Here is a 17,345-nt window from a genome sequence, read left to right as displayed (position 1 = left end):
TGTGGGCTGTCCAAGGTTAACAGGGAAAGCACAAGGTTCATTTTCCCAGGATTCAGGCCTCTGTTCTCTGACTGTGGATTCAAATTCTACCTGGCCTGGAGCCCAGGGCCTGGTTACGGTGTCCTTTGGGGGTTACTGAAGGGTCTCCAACCTGGGGTCCTATTCTCTCCTCTCACTCATGATGCCAAAAACACACAAAATCAATGGCCGTGGTGCCTTTCACTATCCCTTCCCAACAATGGCTGTGTTTCTCAGAAAAGGAGCCCTGCCGCTCTTTGTTTCACTTTCTGTTCCTGCAGATGCAGAGCTCCACATCTGCTGCCTGCTTCTTTACAGTGGCCGGATTCCAGTGAGGGTGGAGCAGAGGCCAGAGGCTACTTAAATCCTGCCTGCTCCTCACCCACAGTTTAGACATTTGGGGTGACCATCAGCTCTTTTTCTCTGCGGTGACCACACCAGCACACAGGACCTGTTCCAGTGCCAGGCCAGTCTGAGCAGAGCAGTGCTCCTGCTGTGGGCTGCAGGGAGCACTTCAGCTGGTCCCAGAATTTCCTGAGCTGCCCAGGGACACCTTCAGAGCTCAACTCTGACACCAGGAGTCTCTTTTCCTCCAGGAGCTGGTAAGCAAGACACCACTGTGGCTTGAGTGCAGATCTAAAAATAGAATTTCAGATTTGTATGTCTAAGGCTGGGAGAGACGAGATGATTGATTTTGGGTGATGTGGACTTGAAAGGCTGAGGGGCAGCTGGCTATGGATGGCTGTGAGCCAGTTGGAGAATCTAACCATTTGGGACATTTTCAGAGGAAGTTGGAGAACAGACTTATTTCCTGTGAGCATGGAAGGATTATATGAACGTCAGGGATGTCAGTGCATCAGGGCTTTCCCCAAGAACTTCTGAATCAGAAAACCCTCATCTCATGCCTAAATACCTTTCACTGCAAAGACAATGCATATTGTCAGTTAAAAAACAAAATTCAACTGAAAATTATAAAGAACTGGTTGGTTTTTATTAAATCACTCCTGAGTTAGGCAGCATCTTATCTAGAGAATAGTCAGGAGCTCCACTGAGCTGTAGGAATGGACATGTTTTCAGACGAAGAGAGAAAGAAATCATCAGTAAAGAATACACTGTCTCTGTCAAAATCGCTCTGCCAAAGGGAAAGGAAAGGGTCTATCAGCTGATTTCTTCATGCTGATCAGGCCGTTCCAATGGTTAACGGTTACAGGATATATTCCTGGAGATTAAACTGTAGTTAGGTTCCGTAGTAGGTCTTGGTTTGAGGAGTCAAAGCTTTAACTTAAGAGGCCTCCTATGGCCCTGTGACCCTGTGGCCCTGTCTCACAGTTCCCCGCTCTTGATCAACTCTCAGCTGAACTTAGAGATGTGATCGAAGTGTGAGGAACTGGGGCCACTTCCAGCTACTGTTCAGTGCTTCTCGCAGCTTTTGTTGATCCCTGCGTGGTAGTCATATGTCATCATGTTTTTGCTTACCCTCTATGATGCTCACAGATGATGATTTCAGGTTCACAATTTTTGGATCATCCATGCTCTTCATTCCTTCTCTGATGTTTCAGCCTCAGGGAGATTATTGGCTTTGTGGTTAGTATCCCTGAACATGCATTGAAAACGTGGAGAGAAGACAATGTAACTCTCAGATGATTGTGTTTTTTCTAAGCAGCATAAGGTTCTAATTATAGGATAATGGTTAGAGGTCATTTTGAAGCCATGGTATCCAAGACTAAGGAATCAAAATTAAATATGTCAATGAAAGACCCTACTGAAGGAGTTATCTCTTTTAAGACAATTGGCTTGCTGAGTGATCTTATGTCCAAAGGAAATCTCTTGGGACATTGAAACCCAGTAGTTTGGGCGTGTTTAAAATTTTTAAGTTTGACCCTTCCTTAGATCTCTGAAACTTGCATCATATTTGTGGATGATAGGACCAGTGATGATTCCAAGAAGTTTGCAAGGTTTTGTTAAAGCTAATATCATTGATCCAGGGAAGTAGCTGTCTCAATCACCAGAAATTGTGGAAGCTATATTGCAAGTAGCAAACACATTTTCTAATAGTTGCTTTGCCACCATGAGGGCATCAGCCTTGCAGCAAAGAAAATCTTCAACCTATTACAAACATATTCATATAGTAACAGGAACATATTGATAACCCATACTAGGTAGCAACTGGATAAAAACCATCCACAGGTGTTCAAAGTCCAGAGGGAATATGTGTGAGAACTCTGGGGGCACAAATAATTTTTCCAGGATAATGGACCTGAGAAGTCACGCATGGCTGGTAGACTATTTCCACCATTTTATATGAGTGTCCTCACTAATAGCTAGTCATAGTTGGAATCATCTCAAACTTAAATGCACTATAATGGGTGAAAGAATGAAAAAACAAACAAACAAACAAAAAAACCAAAAAAACAAAAGGGGGACTTTACCAGTAATCCAGGAAGTATCAAGCAGATGTCTTGGGTTTCCCAAAGCCCTGACTGTTCAACTAACAGCTATGGTTTATGCATCTCCTTTTCTCTGACTCAGAAGCAGAGGGTTGCCATGTTACCCTGACATCAAAATGGCAGAAACCTCACAATGAGGGGCATTTTTGCAGAGGCAGAATGGATGTTACCCACATGTGCCGCATTCTTTATATATTCTTTTGCTGGCTGCCTTTGCGTGAGAGTCAGCTGGGGCATTTTCCTGGCACTCTGGTTCAAGTCCTTTTAGAGTGAGCCTGTTTTGACAACAACAATGTCAGAAGGTAAGACAGTAATTACAAGTGATAAAGTTATACTAGGACAGAGCTTATTTCCAGGAATTTCACATCATTTCTATAACACTTACATACCTATACCACTACACGGTAAAATATAGGCTCTTTGAATTCTAGGAAGATCACTTAAACGATAAGGAAGCTTTCAGAAGCTATTCCCAAAAGTATACCACATGTTAAAAAGCCACAGAAACTTTGTCTTTTTAACAGATACGAAATCAAATGCTAATTTTGCATCAGCATACTTTTGTATTAGAATGGATTCATTCCAATGTTAGTCCTAACAGTGCACACAATTCCTTTCCAGAGACTCATTTTTCAATCTTTCTACAACTTCTTTTGCCTTTAAAAAGAAAGAAAGAAAGTGCATCTCCAGCCCTCATACTCTTTATTTTTCTTTTGTTTTACCAAAAGCACATGTCCTACTACTGTTTCATTCAGATATGTTTCCTTTTTTATTTTTGTACCTTAACAACACACATTAATTAGAGTTCTTCACCCTTAAAAACCTCAGTTTCTAGGAAAATAAAGAGTAAGCCCTGATTAAATGTATGTTACGTCAGAGTTCTTTAGATTGCAAATTTATAAATACACTTAATAATTTCTGGGAACATCTGCTCTTTTGTAGTACAATCTTTCAAATAAACACGCCAAAACATTTACCAATAGACCTATATTTATCTTTAGTTTCCATGTAATAAAAAAAAACAAAATTAAAGAAACCAGTATTTAGTAATTAATGTTTCATTTTTTATCTGACTTGGAAATGATCTAAATATTTAATGACCTTAAGTTACATCATTACTTTAAGCAAAACTTGCAGCTTTTGGTTATCAACGAGACTTTGAAAACTACTTTAAAGTTTACCTAAAAGTTTTTAAGATTTTACTTAAACATTTATTCACTATACTTGTTCTTTTTTTTTTTTAATTTATTTTCAGCGTAACAGTATTCATTGTTTTAGCACCACACTCAGTGCTCCATGCAATATGTGCCCTCCCTATTACCCACCACCTGGCTCCCCAACCTCCCACCCCCCACCCCTTCAAAACCCTCAGGTTGTTTTTCAGAGTCCATAGTCTCTCACGGTTCATCTCCCCTTCCAATTTCCCTCAACTCCCTTCTCTCCATCTCCTCATGTCCCCCATGTTATTTGTTATGCTCCACAAATAAGTGAAACCATATGATACTTGACTCTCTCTGCTTGACTTATTTCACTCAGCATAATCTCTTCCAGTCCCATCCATGTTGCTACAAAAGTTGGGTATGCATCCTTTCTGATGGAGGCATAATACTCCATTGTGTATATGGACCACATCTTCCTTATCCGTTCATCCATTGAAAGGCATCTTGTTTCTTTCCACAGTTTGGCAACCATGGCCATTGCTGCTATAAACATTGGGATACAGAAGGCTCTTCTTTTCACTACATCTGTATCTTTGGGGTAAATACCCAGCAGTGCAATCGCAGGGTCATAGGGAAGCTCTATTTTTAATTTCTTGAGGAATCTCCAAACTGCTCTCCAAATTGGCTGCACCAACTTGCATTCCCACCAACAGTGTAAGAGGGTTCACCTTTCTCCACATCCTCTCCAACACACGTTGTTTCCTGTCTTGCTAATTTTGGCCATTCTAACTGGTGTCAGGTGATATCTCAATGTGGTTTTAATTTGAATCTCCCTGATGGCTAGTGATGATGAACATATTTTCATGTGTCTGATAGCCATTTGTATGTCTTCATTGGAGAAGTGTCTGTTAATATCTTCTGCCCATTTTTAAAAATATTTTATTTATTTATTTGATAGAGAGAGAGATCACAAGTAGGCAGAGAGGCAGGCAGAGAGAGAGGGAAGAACCAGGCTCCCTGCTGACCAGAGAGCCTGATGCGGGGCTCAATCCCAGGACCCAGAGATCATGACCTGAGGCAAAGGCAGAGGCTTTAACCCACTGAGCCACCCAGGTGGCCCTGCCATTTCTTGATATGATTATGTGTTTTGTGTGTGTTGAGTTTGAGGAGTTCTTTATAGATCCTGGATATCAACCTTTTGTCTGTACTGTCATTTGCAAATATCTTCTCCCATTCCGTGGGCTGCCTCTTTGTTTTGTTGACTATTTCCTTTGCTGTGCAGAGGCGTTTGATGTTGATGAAGTCCCAAAAGTTCATTTTCGCTTTTGTTTCCTTGGCCTTTGGAGACATATCTTGAAAGAACTTGAAAGAAGTTGCTGTGGCTGATATCAAAGAGGTTATGTTCTCCTCTAGGATTCTGATGGATTCCTGTCTCACGTTGAGGTCTTTTACCCATTTCGAGTTTATCTTTGTGTACAGTGTAAGAGAATGGTTGAGTTTCATTCCTCTACATATCGCTGTCCAGTTTTCCCAGCACCATTTATTGAAGAGACTGCCTTTTTTCCACTGTATATTTTTTTCTGTTTTTCAAAGATTATTTGACCATAGAGTTGAGGGTTCATATCTGGGCTCTCCACTCTGTTCCACTGGTCTATGTGTCTGTTTTTATGCCAGTACCACGCTGTCTTGGTGATCACAGCTTTGTAGTGAAGCTTGAAATCAGGTAACGTCATGCCGCCAATTTTGTTTTTGTTTTTCAACATTTCCTTAGCAATTCGGGGTCTCTTCTGATTCCATACAAATTTTAGGATTCTTTGCTCCAGCTCTTTGAAAAAATACTGGTGGAATTTTGATCGGAATGGCATTAAAAGTATAGATTGCTCTAGGCAGTATAGACATTTTAACAATGTTTATTCTTCTAATCCAAGAGCATGGAATGGTCTTCCATCTTTTTGTGTCTTCTTCAACTTCTTTCATGAGTGTTCTGTAGTTCCTCGAGTACAGATCCTTTACCTCTTTGGTTAGGTTTATTCCCAGGTATCTTATGGTTCTTGGTGCTCTAGTAAATGGAATCGATTCTCTAATTTCCCTTTCTGTATTTTCATTGTTAGTGTATAAGAAAGCCACTGATTTCTGTACATTGACTTTGTATCCTGCCACGCTACTGAATTGTTATATGAGTTCTAGTAGTTTGGAGGTGGAGTCTTTGGGGTTTTCCATATAAAGAATCATATCATCTGCAAAGAGAGAGAGTTTGACTTCTTCCTTGCCAATTTGGATACCTTTTATTTCTCTTTGTTGTGTGATTGCCATTGCTAGGACTTCTAATACTATGTTGAACAAGAGTGGTGAGAGTGGGCATCCTTGTCATGTTCCTGATCTCAACGGGAAGGCTGCAAGCTTTTTCCCATTGAGGATGATATTTGCTGTGGGTCTTTCATAGATAGATTTTATGAAGTTCAAGAATGTTCCCTCTATCCCTATACTTTGAAGCGTTTTCATCAGGAACAGATGCTGGATTCTGTCAAATGCTTTTTCTGCATCAATTGAGAGGACCATGTGGTTCTTCCCTCTTCTCTTATTGATTTGTTCTATCACATTGATTTGCGAATGTTGAACCAACCTTGCAATCCAGGGATGAATCCCACCTGGTCATGGTGGATAATCTTTTAAATGTGCTGCTGGATCCTGTTTGCTAGGATCTTGTTGAGAACCTTAGCATCCATATTCATCAGTGATATTGGTCTGAAATTCTCCTTTATGGTAGGGTCTTTGCCTGGTTTGGGGATCAGAGTAATGCTGGCTTCATAAAAAGAGTCTAGAAGTTTTCCTTCTGCTTCAATTTTTTGAAACAACTTCAGGAGAATTGGTATTATTTCTTCTTTGAAAGTTTGGTAGAATTCCCCAGGGAATCCGTCAGGTCCTGGGCTCTTGTTTTTTTGGAGGTTTTTGATCACTGTTTCAATCTTGTTACTAGATATCGGTCTATTCAGGTTGTCAGTTTCTTCCTGGTTCAATTTTGGGAGTTTATAGTTTTCCAGGAATGCATCCATTTCATCTTGGTTGCTTAGCTTATTGGCATATAACTGTTGGTAATAATTTCTGATGATTGTTTCTGTTTCCTTGGTGTTCATTGTGATCTCTCCCTTTTCATTCTTAATTTTATTAATTTGGGCTTTCTCTCTTTTCCTTTGGATTAGTGTGGACAATGGTTTATTGATCTTATTGATTCTTTGAAAAAACCAGCTTCTCGTTCATTGATACATTCTACTGTATCTCTCGTTTCTACCTCATTGATCTCTGCTCTAATCTTGATTATTTCCCTTCTTGCGTGTGGAGTTGGTTTGATGTGTTGTTGATTCTCCAGTTTTTTAAGGTGTAGAGACAGCTGGTGCATTCTGGATTTTTCAGTTTTTTTGAGGGAGGCTTGGATGGCTACGTATTTCCCCTTAGAACCGCCTTTGCTATATCCCATAGGTTTTGGACCAAAGTGTCTTCATTCCTCATTGGTTTCCATGAATTGCTAAGTTCTTCTTTGATCTCCTGGTTGATCCAAGCATTCTTTTTTTTTTTCTTCTTCTTCTTCTTCTTTTTTTTTATTCATTTATTTGTTTATTTACAGCATAACAGTGTTCATTGTTTTGGCATCACACCCAGTGCTCCATGCAGTACGTGCCCTCCCTATTACCCACCACCTGGTTCCTCAACCTCCCACCCTACCCCCCCGCCCCTTCAAAACCCTCTGGTTGTTTTTCAGAGTCCATAGTCTCTCATGGTTCATCTCCCCTTCCAGTTTCCCTCAACTCCCTCTCCTCTCCATCTCCCCATGCCCTCCATGTTATTTGTTATGCTCCACAAATAAGTGAGACCATATGATACTTGACTCTCTCTGCTTGACTTATTTCGCTCAGCATAATCTCTTCCAGTCCCATCCATGTTGCTACAAAAGTAGGGTATTCATCCTTTCTGATGGAGGCATAATACTCCATTGTGTATATGGACCACATCTTCCTTATCCATTCATCCGTTGAAGGGCATCTTGGTTCTTTCCACAGTTTGGCGACCGTAGCCATTGCTGCAATAAACATTAGGGTACAGATGGCCCTTCTTTTCACTACATCTGTATCATTGGGGTAAATACCCAGCAGTGCAATTGCAGGGTCATAGGGAAGCTCTATTCTTAATTTCTGATTGAAGCATTCTTAAGCAAGGTGGTCTTTAGCTTCCAGGTGTTTGAGTTCCTTCCAAACTTTTCCTTGTGATTGAGCTCCAGTTTCAAAGCATTGTGATCTGAGAATATGCAGGGAATAATGTCAGTCTTTTGGTATTGGTTGAGTCCTGCTTTGTGACCCAGTATGTGGTCTCTTCTGGAGAAGGTTCCATGTGCACTTGAGAAGAATGAGTATTCTGTTGTTTTAGGGTGGAATATTCTGTATATGTCTATGAGGCCCATGTGGTCCAATGTGCCATTCAATGCTCTTATTTCTTTAGGGATTTTCTGCTTCAATGATCTGTCTTTTACTGAGAGAGGCGTATTAAGATCTCCTACTATTTTTTTATATATAAAGATCTCCTACTATTAATGTATTCATATCAATATGACTCTTTATCTTGATTAATAGTTTTCTTATATAATTGGCTGCCCCCATATTGAGGGCATAGATATTTACAGTTGTTAGATCATCTTGGTGGATAATCCCTTTAAGAATGATGTAGTGTCCTTCTGTATCTCTGACTACAGTTTTTAGTTTAAAATCTAATTTATCTGATATGAGAATCGCTACCCCAGCCTTCTTTTGAGGCCCACTGGCATGAAAGATGCTTCTCCATCCCTTCACTTTTAGTCTGGGTGTATCCTTAGGTTCAAAATGATCTCTTGTAGAGAATATATGGATGAGTCCTGTCGTTTTATCCAACCTGCAATGCTGTGTCGTTTATGGGTGCAGTTAAATCATTACTTTAAGCAAAACTTCAAGCTTTTAGGTTATCAAAGAGACTTTGAAAACTACTTTAAGGTTTACCAAAAATTTTTAAGATTTTACTTAAACATTTACTCACTATACTTGTTCTTAATAATTACCCTTAGATTACTCCTAAAATGAGACATCAGACGTATGAGTAATTAGTCGATTATTCTCCCAAGGTATTTGTTTGTTTGTTTGTTTATTTATTTTCAGCGTAACAGTGTTCATTGTTTTTGCACCACACCCAGTGTTCTATGCAGTATGTGCCCTCCCTATTACCCACCACCTGGTTCCTCAACCTCCCAACCCCCCCCCCCGCCCCTTCAAAACCCTCTGGTTGTTTTCCAGAGTCCATAGTCTCTCATGGTTCATCTCCCCTTCCAGTTTCCCTCAACTCCCTCTTTCTCCATCTCCCCATGTCCTCCATGTTCTTTGTTATGCTCCACAAATAAATGAGACCATATGATACTTGACTCTCTGCTTGACTTATTTCCAGTACCGTCCATGTTTCTACAAAAGTTCCCAAGGTATTTTTATTTTTTTTATTTTATTTTTTTTACTATGTTATGTTAGTCACAATACAGTGTTTTTATTTTTATTATATTTTAAGTGTTTTATTTTAATTCCTGTAGAGTCAACAGAGAATTTATATTAGTTAGAGGCATACAATATAGTGATTCAACAGTTCCATGCAATGCTCAGTACTCTTCATGATAAATGTACTCTCAATCCCCACCGTCTGTTTCCCCCATCCTCTACCACCATCTGCTCTGGTAACCATCAGTTTGTTCTCTTTAGTGGAGAGTCTGTTTTTGACATTGTGTCTTCCTCTTCTTTTTTTTCCCCCCATTGCTCATTTGTTCTATTTCTGGAATTCCACAAAAGAGTGAAATCCTATGGTATTTGTTTTTCTCTGACTGGCACAAGTGGCTTACTTTGCAGAAGGCAAGATTTCATTCTTTTTAATGGCTGAGTAATATTCCTTTGAGTATATATACTGCATCTTCTTTATACATTGATGCACACTTGGGTAGCTCCTCTAATTTGGCTTTTGGAAGTAATGCTGCAGTAAACATAGAGATAATGCATCCCCTTGAACCAGTGTTTTTGTGTTTGTTGGGTAAATAAGTAGTAGCATGATTACTGGACTCTATGGTAGTTCTATTTTTCACTTATTGAGAAACTTCAAAGCTATTTTCCACATTCACTGTACTAGTGTGCATTCCTACCAACAGTGCAAGAGGATTCATTTTCCTCCATATCCTCGCTAACACTTTTGTTCCTTGTGTTTTTAATGTTAGCCTTTCACAGGCATGAGGTCATGTCTCACTGTGGTTTTGATCTTCATTTCCCTGTGTTGTTGAGCATCTTTTTTGTGTCTGTCGGCCATCTGGATATCTGCTTTGGAGAAATTGCTATTTAGGTCTTCTGCCCACTTTAATAATTGGATTTTTTTATGGCTTTACTTGTTTTAGTTCCGTATATATTTTGGATACTAACTCTTGGATACTAACTCTTCATAGCCTATGTCATTTACAAATATCTGTTTCCATTCAATAGGTTGTCTTGTACTTTTGCTGAGAATTTACTTCACCATGAACAAGCTTTTTATTTTGATGTGGTCTTCATATTTTATTTTATTTCTGCTTTAGTTTCCCTAGCCTCAGAAGACCTACCTATAAACTGTCACAGTGGTTTCTGTCTGAGATATCACTGCATGTGCACTCTTCTGTGGTTTCAGGTCTCACTTTACATCTTTAATGCATTCTGAGTTTGTGTTTGTCGATAGGATAAGACAGTGGTCCAGTTTCATTCTTTGGTATGTAGCTGTCCAGATTTCCCAACAGTATCTGTCTGTAGCCCATTGCATATTCTTTCCTGCATTATCAAAGATTAATTGAATATATAATTGTGGGACTATTCCTGGGTGTCTTATCCTGTTCCATTGAGCTCTATGTCTATTTTTAGGCCAGTACTGTACTGTGTTGATTGCTGCGGGGTTTTAATCTAACTTGAAGTCTGGAGTTGTGATACCTCCAGGTTTGTGTTTCTTCTCAAGGCAGCTTTGACTCTTTGGGCTCTTTGGTGGTTCCCTATTAATTGCAGGAGTATTCATTCCATTTCTGTGAAAATGTTGTTCGTATGTTTGTAGACCTTACATGGAATCTGTAGACATTGCGGGTTGTAAAGACATTTTAACAACATTTGTTCTTCCAACCCATGAACATGAAAAGTCTTTCCATTTCTTTGCATCACTTTGGTTTTCTTTCTTCTATATCTAACAGTCCTCATAAGGGCCATTGTACTAGCTCTGAGTGCTGACAGCAGTTTGTTAGGAAGCTAGCCTTACATGGAGGTCAACACACATTTCTGCCCAGCTATACCCAGTAGTAAAAAAGGGACGACTCACACATTTTTGTCTGGCCTTATTTTGTGGCTCCCAACCTGGAAGGTACCAAGCCAAGTAATTTGGGACACAAAACAGGCTTGTAGGCCTTTATGGCTTCCAGTACCATAGTTCTTTGGGTTTTTTTTTTTTTAAGTTTTTGTTTAAATTCAGGATAATTAACATAAAGTGTAATATCAGCTTCAGGTGAATAATATAGTGATTCCATAGTTACTTGCAACATCTTATGCTCATCACAATATGAGCCCTCTTAATACCTATCACATATTTCAGCCAACCCCTTACTCTGGTAACCATCAGTTTCTTCTCTATTATTGAGAGTCTCTTTCTTGGTTCACCTCCCTCTTTTGCCCCCATGATCTATTTTTTTTCTTATATGAGTGAAATAATGTGTATTTTTTCTTTCACTCACTGACTTATTTTACGTAGTATAATACACTCTACCTCTGTACATGGCATTCAAAATGTCAAGAGTTCATATTTTTATGGCTGCATAATATTCCATTGTGGATGTGGATGTGGTATATATGCACACTCCAACTTCATTATGCATTCATCAGTTGATGGACATTTGAGCTCTTTCCGTACTTTGGCTATTGCAGATAAGACTGCTATAATCTTCAGGGTGCATATAACCCATTGGATAAGTAATTTTGTAACATTTAGTGAATACCTGCTAGTGTAATTGCTGGGTCATAGCGCAGTCCTATTTGTAACTTTTTGAGGAAACTCCACACTGTTTTCCAGAGTGGCTGCCCCAGTTGGCACTCTCACCAACACGGTAAGAGTCAGAACCTTCATTCTTAGGTGTAAAATAAACAATGTGCCCAGGGTGGAGCACATACCTCTTTGGATTTTTAAGTTTCCCGTTTCTGTTTCACTTGGTTATTTATTCACTTGTTTATCTATTGTTTATCTTTAAGCTAAGCCTTTATCTCATGGACTATTAAGAGAATCCAAAGTACTTAGGTAGTGGAACTATGGGCACAGCAGTAACGAAAGAACTAGGGACCAGGGCAAGGACTTAACCAGCACACCTCCAAGAATAGGGAGAATAGGGACCGCCACCTGATTCCACACACACAGAGAACTGTAGCTGCCACCAACAGTTGCCAACTTGGAATCTGAGTTCATAGCCAGGGGCTAGGTTTAGAAGTTACTCTGGACTGTTCCATAGAGTGCCTTCTACATATCACGACCAATGTCCATCATGAGCCAAGCCAGCAGGTTCCATTAATAAAGGCTGCAGACAAGAAACAGGGAACAGCCTAAGCCAGCAAAAGCAGTAAATATAGTCTGTGGACTGGAACTGGGGAAGGGATTCCAATGTGGACTTCTGGACTCAAACATGGGCTAATGCCTAGTGCACTGTCACTGCCTTCTGTGTCTGTGACAGAGTGATTCATTAACCCAGGACTGGCAATTCAATGAGAAGCTCTCAGGCAAAACAGAGCAGAGCTCAAAACAAGATGGCCTTTCAATGGCCCATGGAAATGTTGAGAGAGAACATGAACTCCAAAGGATTTGTGGGAAACCACACCTGTTTTCTTGTTGTCCCCAAATATTGTCAGAAGTTTGCTTTGGATCTAAACATTACCAACAAATCTAGTAAGCAAATTCAACCAAGTAAATTCTAAAGACTTAATTGGAATTATTTTTTTCTTTTTCTTTTTTTTTTTTTTTTTTAATATTTTATTTATCTGACAGAGAGAAATCACAAGTAGGCAGAGAGACAGGCAGGGAGAGAGGAGGAAGCAGGTTCCCTGCAGAGCAGAGAGCCCGATGCGGGGCTCAATCCCAGGACCCTGGGATCATGACCTGAGCCGAAGGCAGAGGCTTTAACCCACTGAGCCACCCAACTATTAAATAGTTTTTGATTTGGGTAGTGTCCCATCTAGGGAGTAGAAATGAGCTCCGATGAGCTGTAGAAGTAGAAAGGTTTTTAAGTGAAGAGAGAAAGCAGAAAAACAATGATTGGCAAAGGATCCATGGTTGTAGGCAAGGTTGTCCTCCTGTCCTCCTAAGCAGAGAGAAGAGGATCTACCAGTACACTTTCTAGTGCCCCTTCCACCCTTGACAAGCTAAATTGCCACACTATACTCTTCTTTTTTTTTTTTTTCCCCTGCATCGGGCTGTCTGCTCAGCAGGCAGCCTGCTTCTCTCTCCCCTTCTTTTTTTTTCCATTTTATTTATTTTTTCAGTGTAACAGTATTCATTCTTTTTGCACAACACCCAGTGCTCCATGCAAAACGTGCCCTCCCCATTACCCACCACCTGTTCCCCCAACCTCCCACCCCTGACCCTTCAAAACCCTCAGGTTGCCCCAACCTCCCACCCCTGACCCTTCAAAACCCACTGGGGAGGGGAGGCGAACCATAAGAGACTATGGACTCTGAAAAGCCACACTATACTCTTCTAAGGAGAATGTTTGTATGCCCATTTCATATGTGTAGAACTCCAAACAATGTACACTTGGACTGAAAAACTTCTCCAATTTGTTTTCACAAATTCATCCTCTCTTCTGGACTGCAGTTCCGGTGGCAGGAAGCCCCTGGGTAATGTGTCTGATCCCTCACTTTTAGCCAAAGACACCTCTCCAGCCTGCATCCTGCCCAGACATCAGTGGTGACTTGAAGTCACTTGCTTCCTGCTCTAAAATCTTTGTTCTCCATCTCTATAGGAGATATTATACAAATCTTTCACATTACCTTTAGTGCGGGGTGTATGATTTCTTTTGGTGCCCTCTCTGAAGATATAAGCCTCCAGTGATAGGATAGGTCCAAAATTCCAGAACAAGCTTGGTTTCACTGACCTCAGAAAAGGGGACAGAAGGACCTCTTTACCATGGCTGCCTAACATTCCAAACAGCTTCAGTCTTTGTTAATATCATTTGTTACATCAGTGACACGTTATACAGCACATTATGCAGTCCACTTTCTATACATCATACAGTCCACTAGGTGAATTATCTCCCTGACTTCTGTTCTGTCCCCTTTAATACACAGGCAAGAAACAGGGGATGTGTGGGATCTCGGGACTGTTGGGATGATCCATAGCAAGTCCCAAGTGGATAGTCCAGCATTACTTCTTAGAACATGAGAATCCATACCACCTGCTGTTTCTGCTCCAGGAAAAACAGAAAGAGTCCTTTCAACACCTTGTTCCATAAGCCAACATACTTTCTAGATAAAAGAAACCACATTTGCAACCATTAAAAGTTTCTATCTCCTAATGAAGATATACACTATCTTTTCTGAGAAAGACAGGAGCCACTCATCCTTATTTAGCTGCCCCATGTGAGAACCAAAGTCTATGACATGAAGTGGGAGGTGATCAGAAGAGGACTTTCTGGAGGGACTCACACCACAGGTGGGAAGGGGTGTGAGGGTAAATGCTGGTGCTGTCTTCTAAGATTTGCCACATGAAGAAATACTAATTTCATAACATTACATTACATTAAAGACAAGTGAAGCAAGATAAATAAAGGATAATGTGGGCAAGAAAGTTTGGATAGAAACATTAGTCTGCAAGACTGAAGAGTACCTTAAAGAAAAAGAGCTTTCCAAGATAAGGGAAGAGCCTGAGCAAGGGCAAACTTTACATCCAGGTCAGAAGTCCACACAATGCCTAGACAGAAAAAGAAGGGCTTCTGGATACAATGTTGTGTCCAGGACTGATGTTATACCTGTCCCTAAGAACATAGCCCAAGCCATCCCTTGCTGCACTAACTCTTTTTCCTTCCTCTTGTCTCCGCCCCATAGTGCCTTTATTGCTCCAGCCATGGGTCAGTCTTCCTCTTCCTCTTCCACACCCTTTGCTACAGAGGGTGGTGATTTGGTCTCCAACCTTGACAAGGTTTTTAAGGACTTTAAACTGGAAAGTGAAATGGTCTCTCCGGAAGCCATCACATTGATTCAATCACACCTGGAGAAGGGGCAACTTCACAGAGCAGTTTCTGCAATTAATGATACATTGAGAGACATTGACAATGCCCCTCTGAACATTGCTGTGATCGGGGAGTCTGGGGCAGGGAAGTCCAGCTTCATCAATGCTCTGCTGGGAGTCAGGCAAGATGAAGAAAATGCTGCCCACACTGGGCCAGTGGAGATAACCTTGCATAGAACCAAATACGAATATAAAAAATTTCCCAATGTGATGTTATGGGACCTGCCTGGCCTGGAAACCACTCCACCTCCACTATACAACTACCTGCAGAAAATTAAATTTTGGGAGTATGATATCTTTATTATCGTCTCTGCTAAACGCCTCAAAATGAATGATTTGGATCTGGCTATAGCAATTAGAAAAATGAAGAAGAATTTCTATTTTGTTCGAACTAAAGTGGACCTTGATTTAAATAATCTAAGAAAGTTTAAACCCAGCACATTCAATAAGGATGAAATCCTGCAAAGGATCCGCAATTACTATGTGACTCAGTTGGAGAGAGCCAATATCGATGACACTCAGTTGTTCTTAGTCTCCAACCTTGAATTATCTGACTATGATTTCCAACGCCTAGAGACCACGCTTCTGAGGGAGCTCCCAATGCACAAGCACCAAAAGCAGCACATCTTCATGCAATACCTGTCAACTGTGGCTGAGGCTGCCATTGACCAGAGAAGGGATTCCCTGAGACAGAAGGTCTGGTTGGACGCCCTGAAGGCTGGAGTTTTGGCGACCATCCCTTTCATGAGTTCGATCATTGATGATGATGTGGTGAAGCTGGGGGAGACTTTAACCTTCTATAGGTCTCACTTTGGTCTGGATGATGCATCCCTGGAAACCATAGCCAAGCACTTTAACGTGTCAATAGAAAAACTCAAGACGAACCTCAGGTCTCCCCATTTGCTCTCAGTTGAGAAGGATGAGGAGTCATTAGAGAAAAAACTGTTGACATATGTGGAAAAATCCAGAGCAGAATTTAGTGGAGGACTCATTGCCACTACTATGTATGTTCAGAATATTTTCTATTTGAAAATGTATTTCCTTGAGTGTGTGGCAAAGGATGCTAAAGTTCTTCTTAGAAAAGAGAATTTTAAGGATGCTGTGGGCTCTGGACCAAATTCTCTACTTCAGCATGTCAGGAATGATAATGGGAAAAGTGAGGCACCCAGCTCCTGATTCTTCTCAGTGTTGTCATGGTGCCTGGTGCCTGAAACGTTGACTTCGGGCTCCCTTGAAGCAGTCCTGTCCCACTGCCGTTAAGGTGTATCACAAACATTTCCGTAATATACTCTTGAACGAACTACCCACTTAGTGACTATTATTTGATAGTGAGAGCAATCAGCTCTAAAGAATCCTTCCTTGAGATGATCTTAGTCCTTGTATGATGGTTACTCCATAGCCAGCACTGGTCTTTCTACTGACATCTAGTAAAAAATGGCAAAAGAAGGGATGTTCTGAGACTTGGGAGACCAGGTCATCAGAAGCTGTGTAGCTTCCACAAAGGACTCTTGAAATACTTGGTCTTGAGACACTCCCTCTTGCCACCCACCTGCCACGCTACAAGAAGCCCAACCCAGGTGGTGAATCCACGTGGGGGCACCCCAGTCCACAGTCCCAGTCAGCCGTGTAAGGGAGTCTTCCTGCTCAGTGAGCCCCCCTGAGCCTCAAGGACTCCAGTCTGGCGACCATCCAACTGCAGCCATGGGGAGACTCGAAGCAAGAACCACCCAACTGAGTCCTGTCAACCCCCAGAGCCATGAGAAATAATAAATTGTATTTTTTAAGCCAAAAAAAAAAAAAAAAAAATGGCTGTGCACACAGTAGGTCCTCAAAAGTGATTTTTAAATGAATGCATACATAGTGCATCTTTGGTGTTCCTGACATTATGTTGTGAATGCATACGTTCTGTTCATTAATAGATTCTCAATTAAGGTGACTGATATCCTCCTTGTCCTCTCTAGACTTATCATTTTATTTAAGAACATAACAGATTGTGAGCTGAACATGTGTCACCGGAAATGAAAGAGAAATGTCAGCTAAGGAAACCATTATCTGGGGTACGTTGTGAGAGGGACAAGTGCATAAGACGGGGACATAATCCAAGTTTGCATATTGCAATCAACAACCCTTGGTTTCTCTTAGCGTATTTTGTGTCTGAACTTGAGAGGTTAGGGAATAAGAGACAAGAGGGTTGTGACAAATCTAAGTGGAAATTTTAAAAAATGACAAAAGTTTTTCTTAATCATATCCGATCCCTCATCTAATAAGAGGAGTGCACGTTAGAAATGTCATATCACTAACATATCACTTATCATATCATTACACTGGAGGAGATTGCATAGTTTGACATTCCGTGGGTGAAACGGTAGAGAAATAGTTGTTGTCATGCAATGTTTGTGTTTGC

The 17,345-nt window shown here is 40.7% G+C and overlaps 1 protein-coding gene across 1 annotated transcript; it reads left to right on the top strand.

The window, feature by feature from the left end:
• Positions 1-187: 187 nt before the first annotated feature.
• LOC123938523 (T-cell-specific guanine nucleotide triphosphate-binding protein 2-like) lies at positions 188-16,374 on the top strand. Its single transcript, XM_045999981.1, has 2 exons — positions 188-620; positions 14,758-16,374. The coding sequence occupies exon 2, from the start codon at positions 14,777-14,779 to the stop codon at positions 16,115-16,117; it is 1,341 nt and encodes a 446-aa protein (XP_045855937.1). The 5' UTR covers positions 188-620; positions 14,758-14,776; the 3' UTR covers positions 16,118-16,374.
• Positions 16,375-17,345: the final 971 nt, after the last annotated feature.

This window comes from Meles meles, chromosome 3 (assembly GCF_922984935.1).
Source record: "Meles meles chromosome 3, mMelMel3.1 paternal haplotype, whole genome shotgun sequence".
NCBI classification, from domain to species: Eukaryota; Metazoa; Chordata; class Mammalia; order Carnivora; family Mustelidae; genus Meles; species Meles meles.
This window is presented reverse-complemented; position numbering and strand designations above follow the sequence as displayed.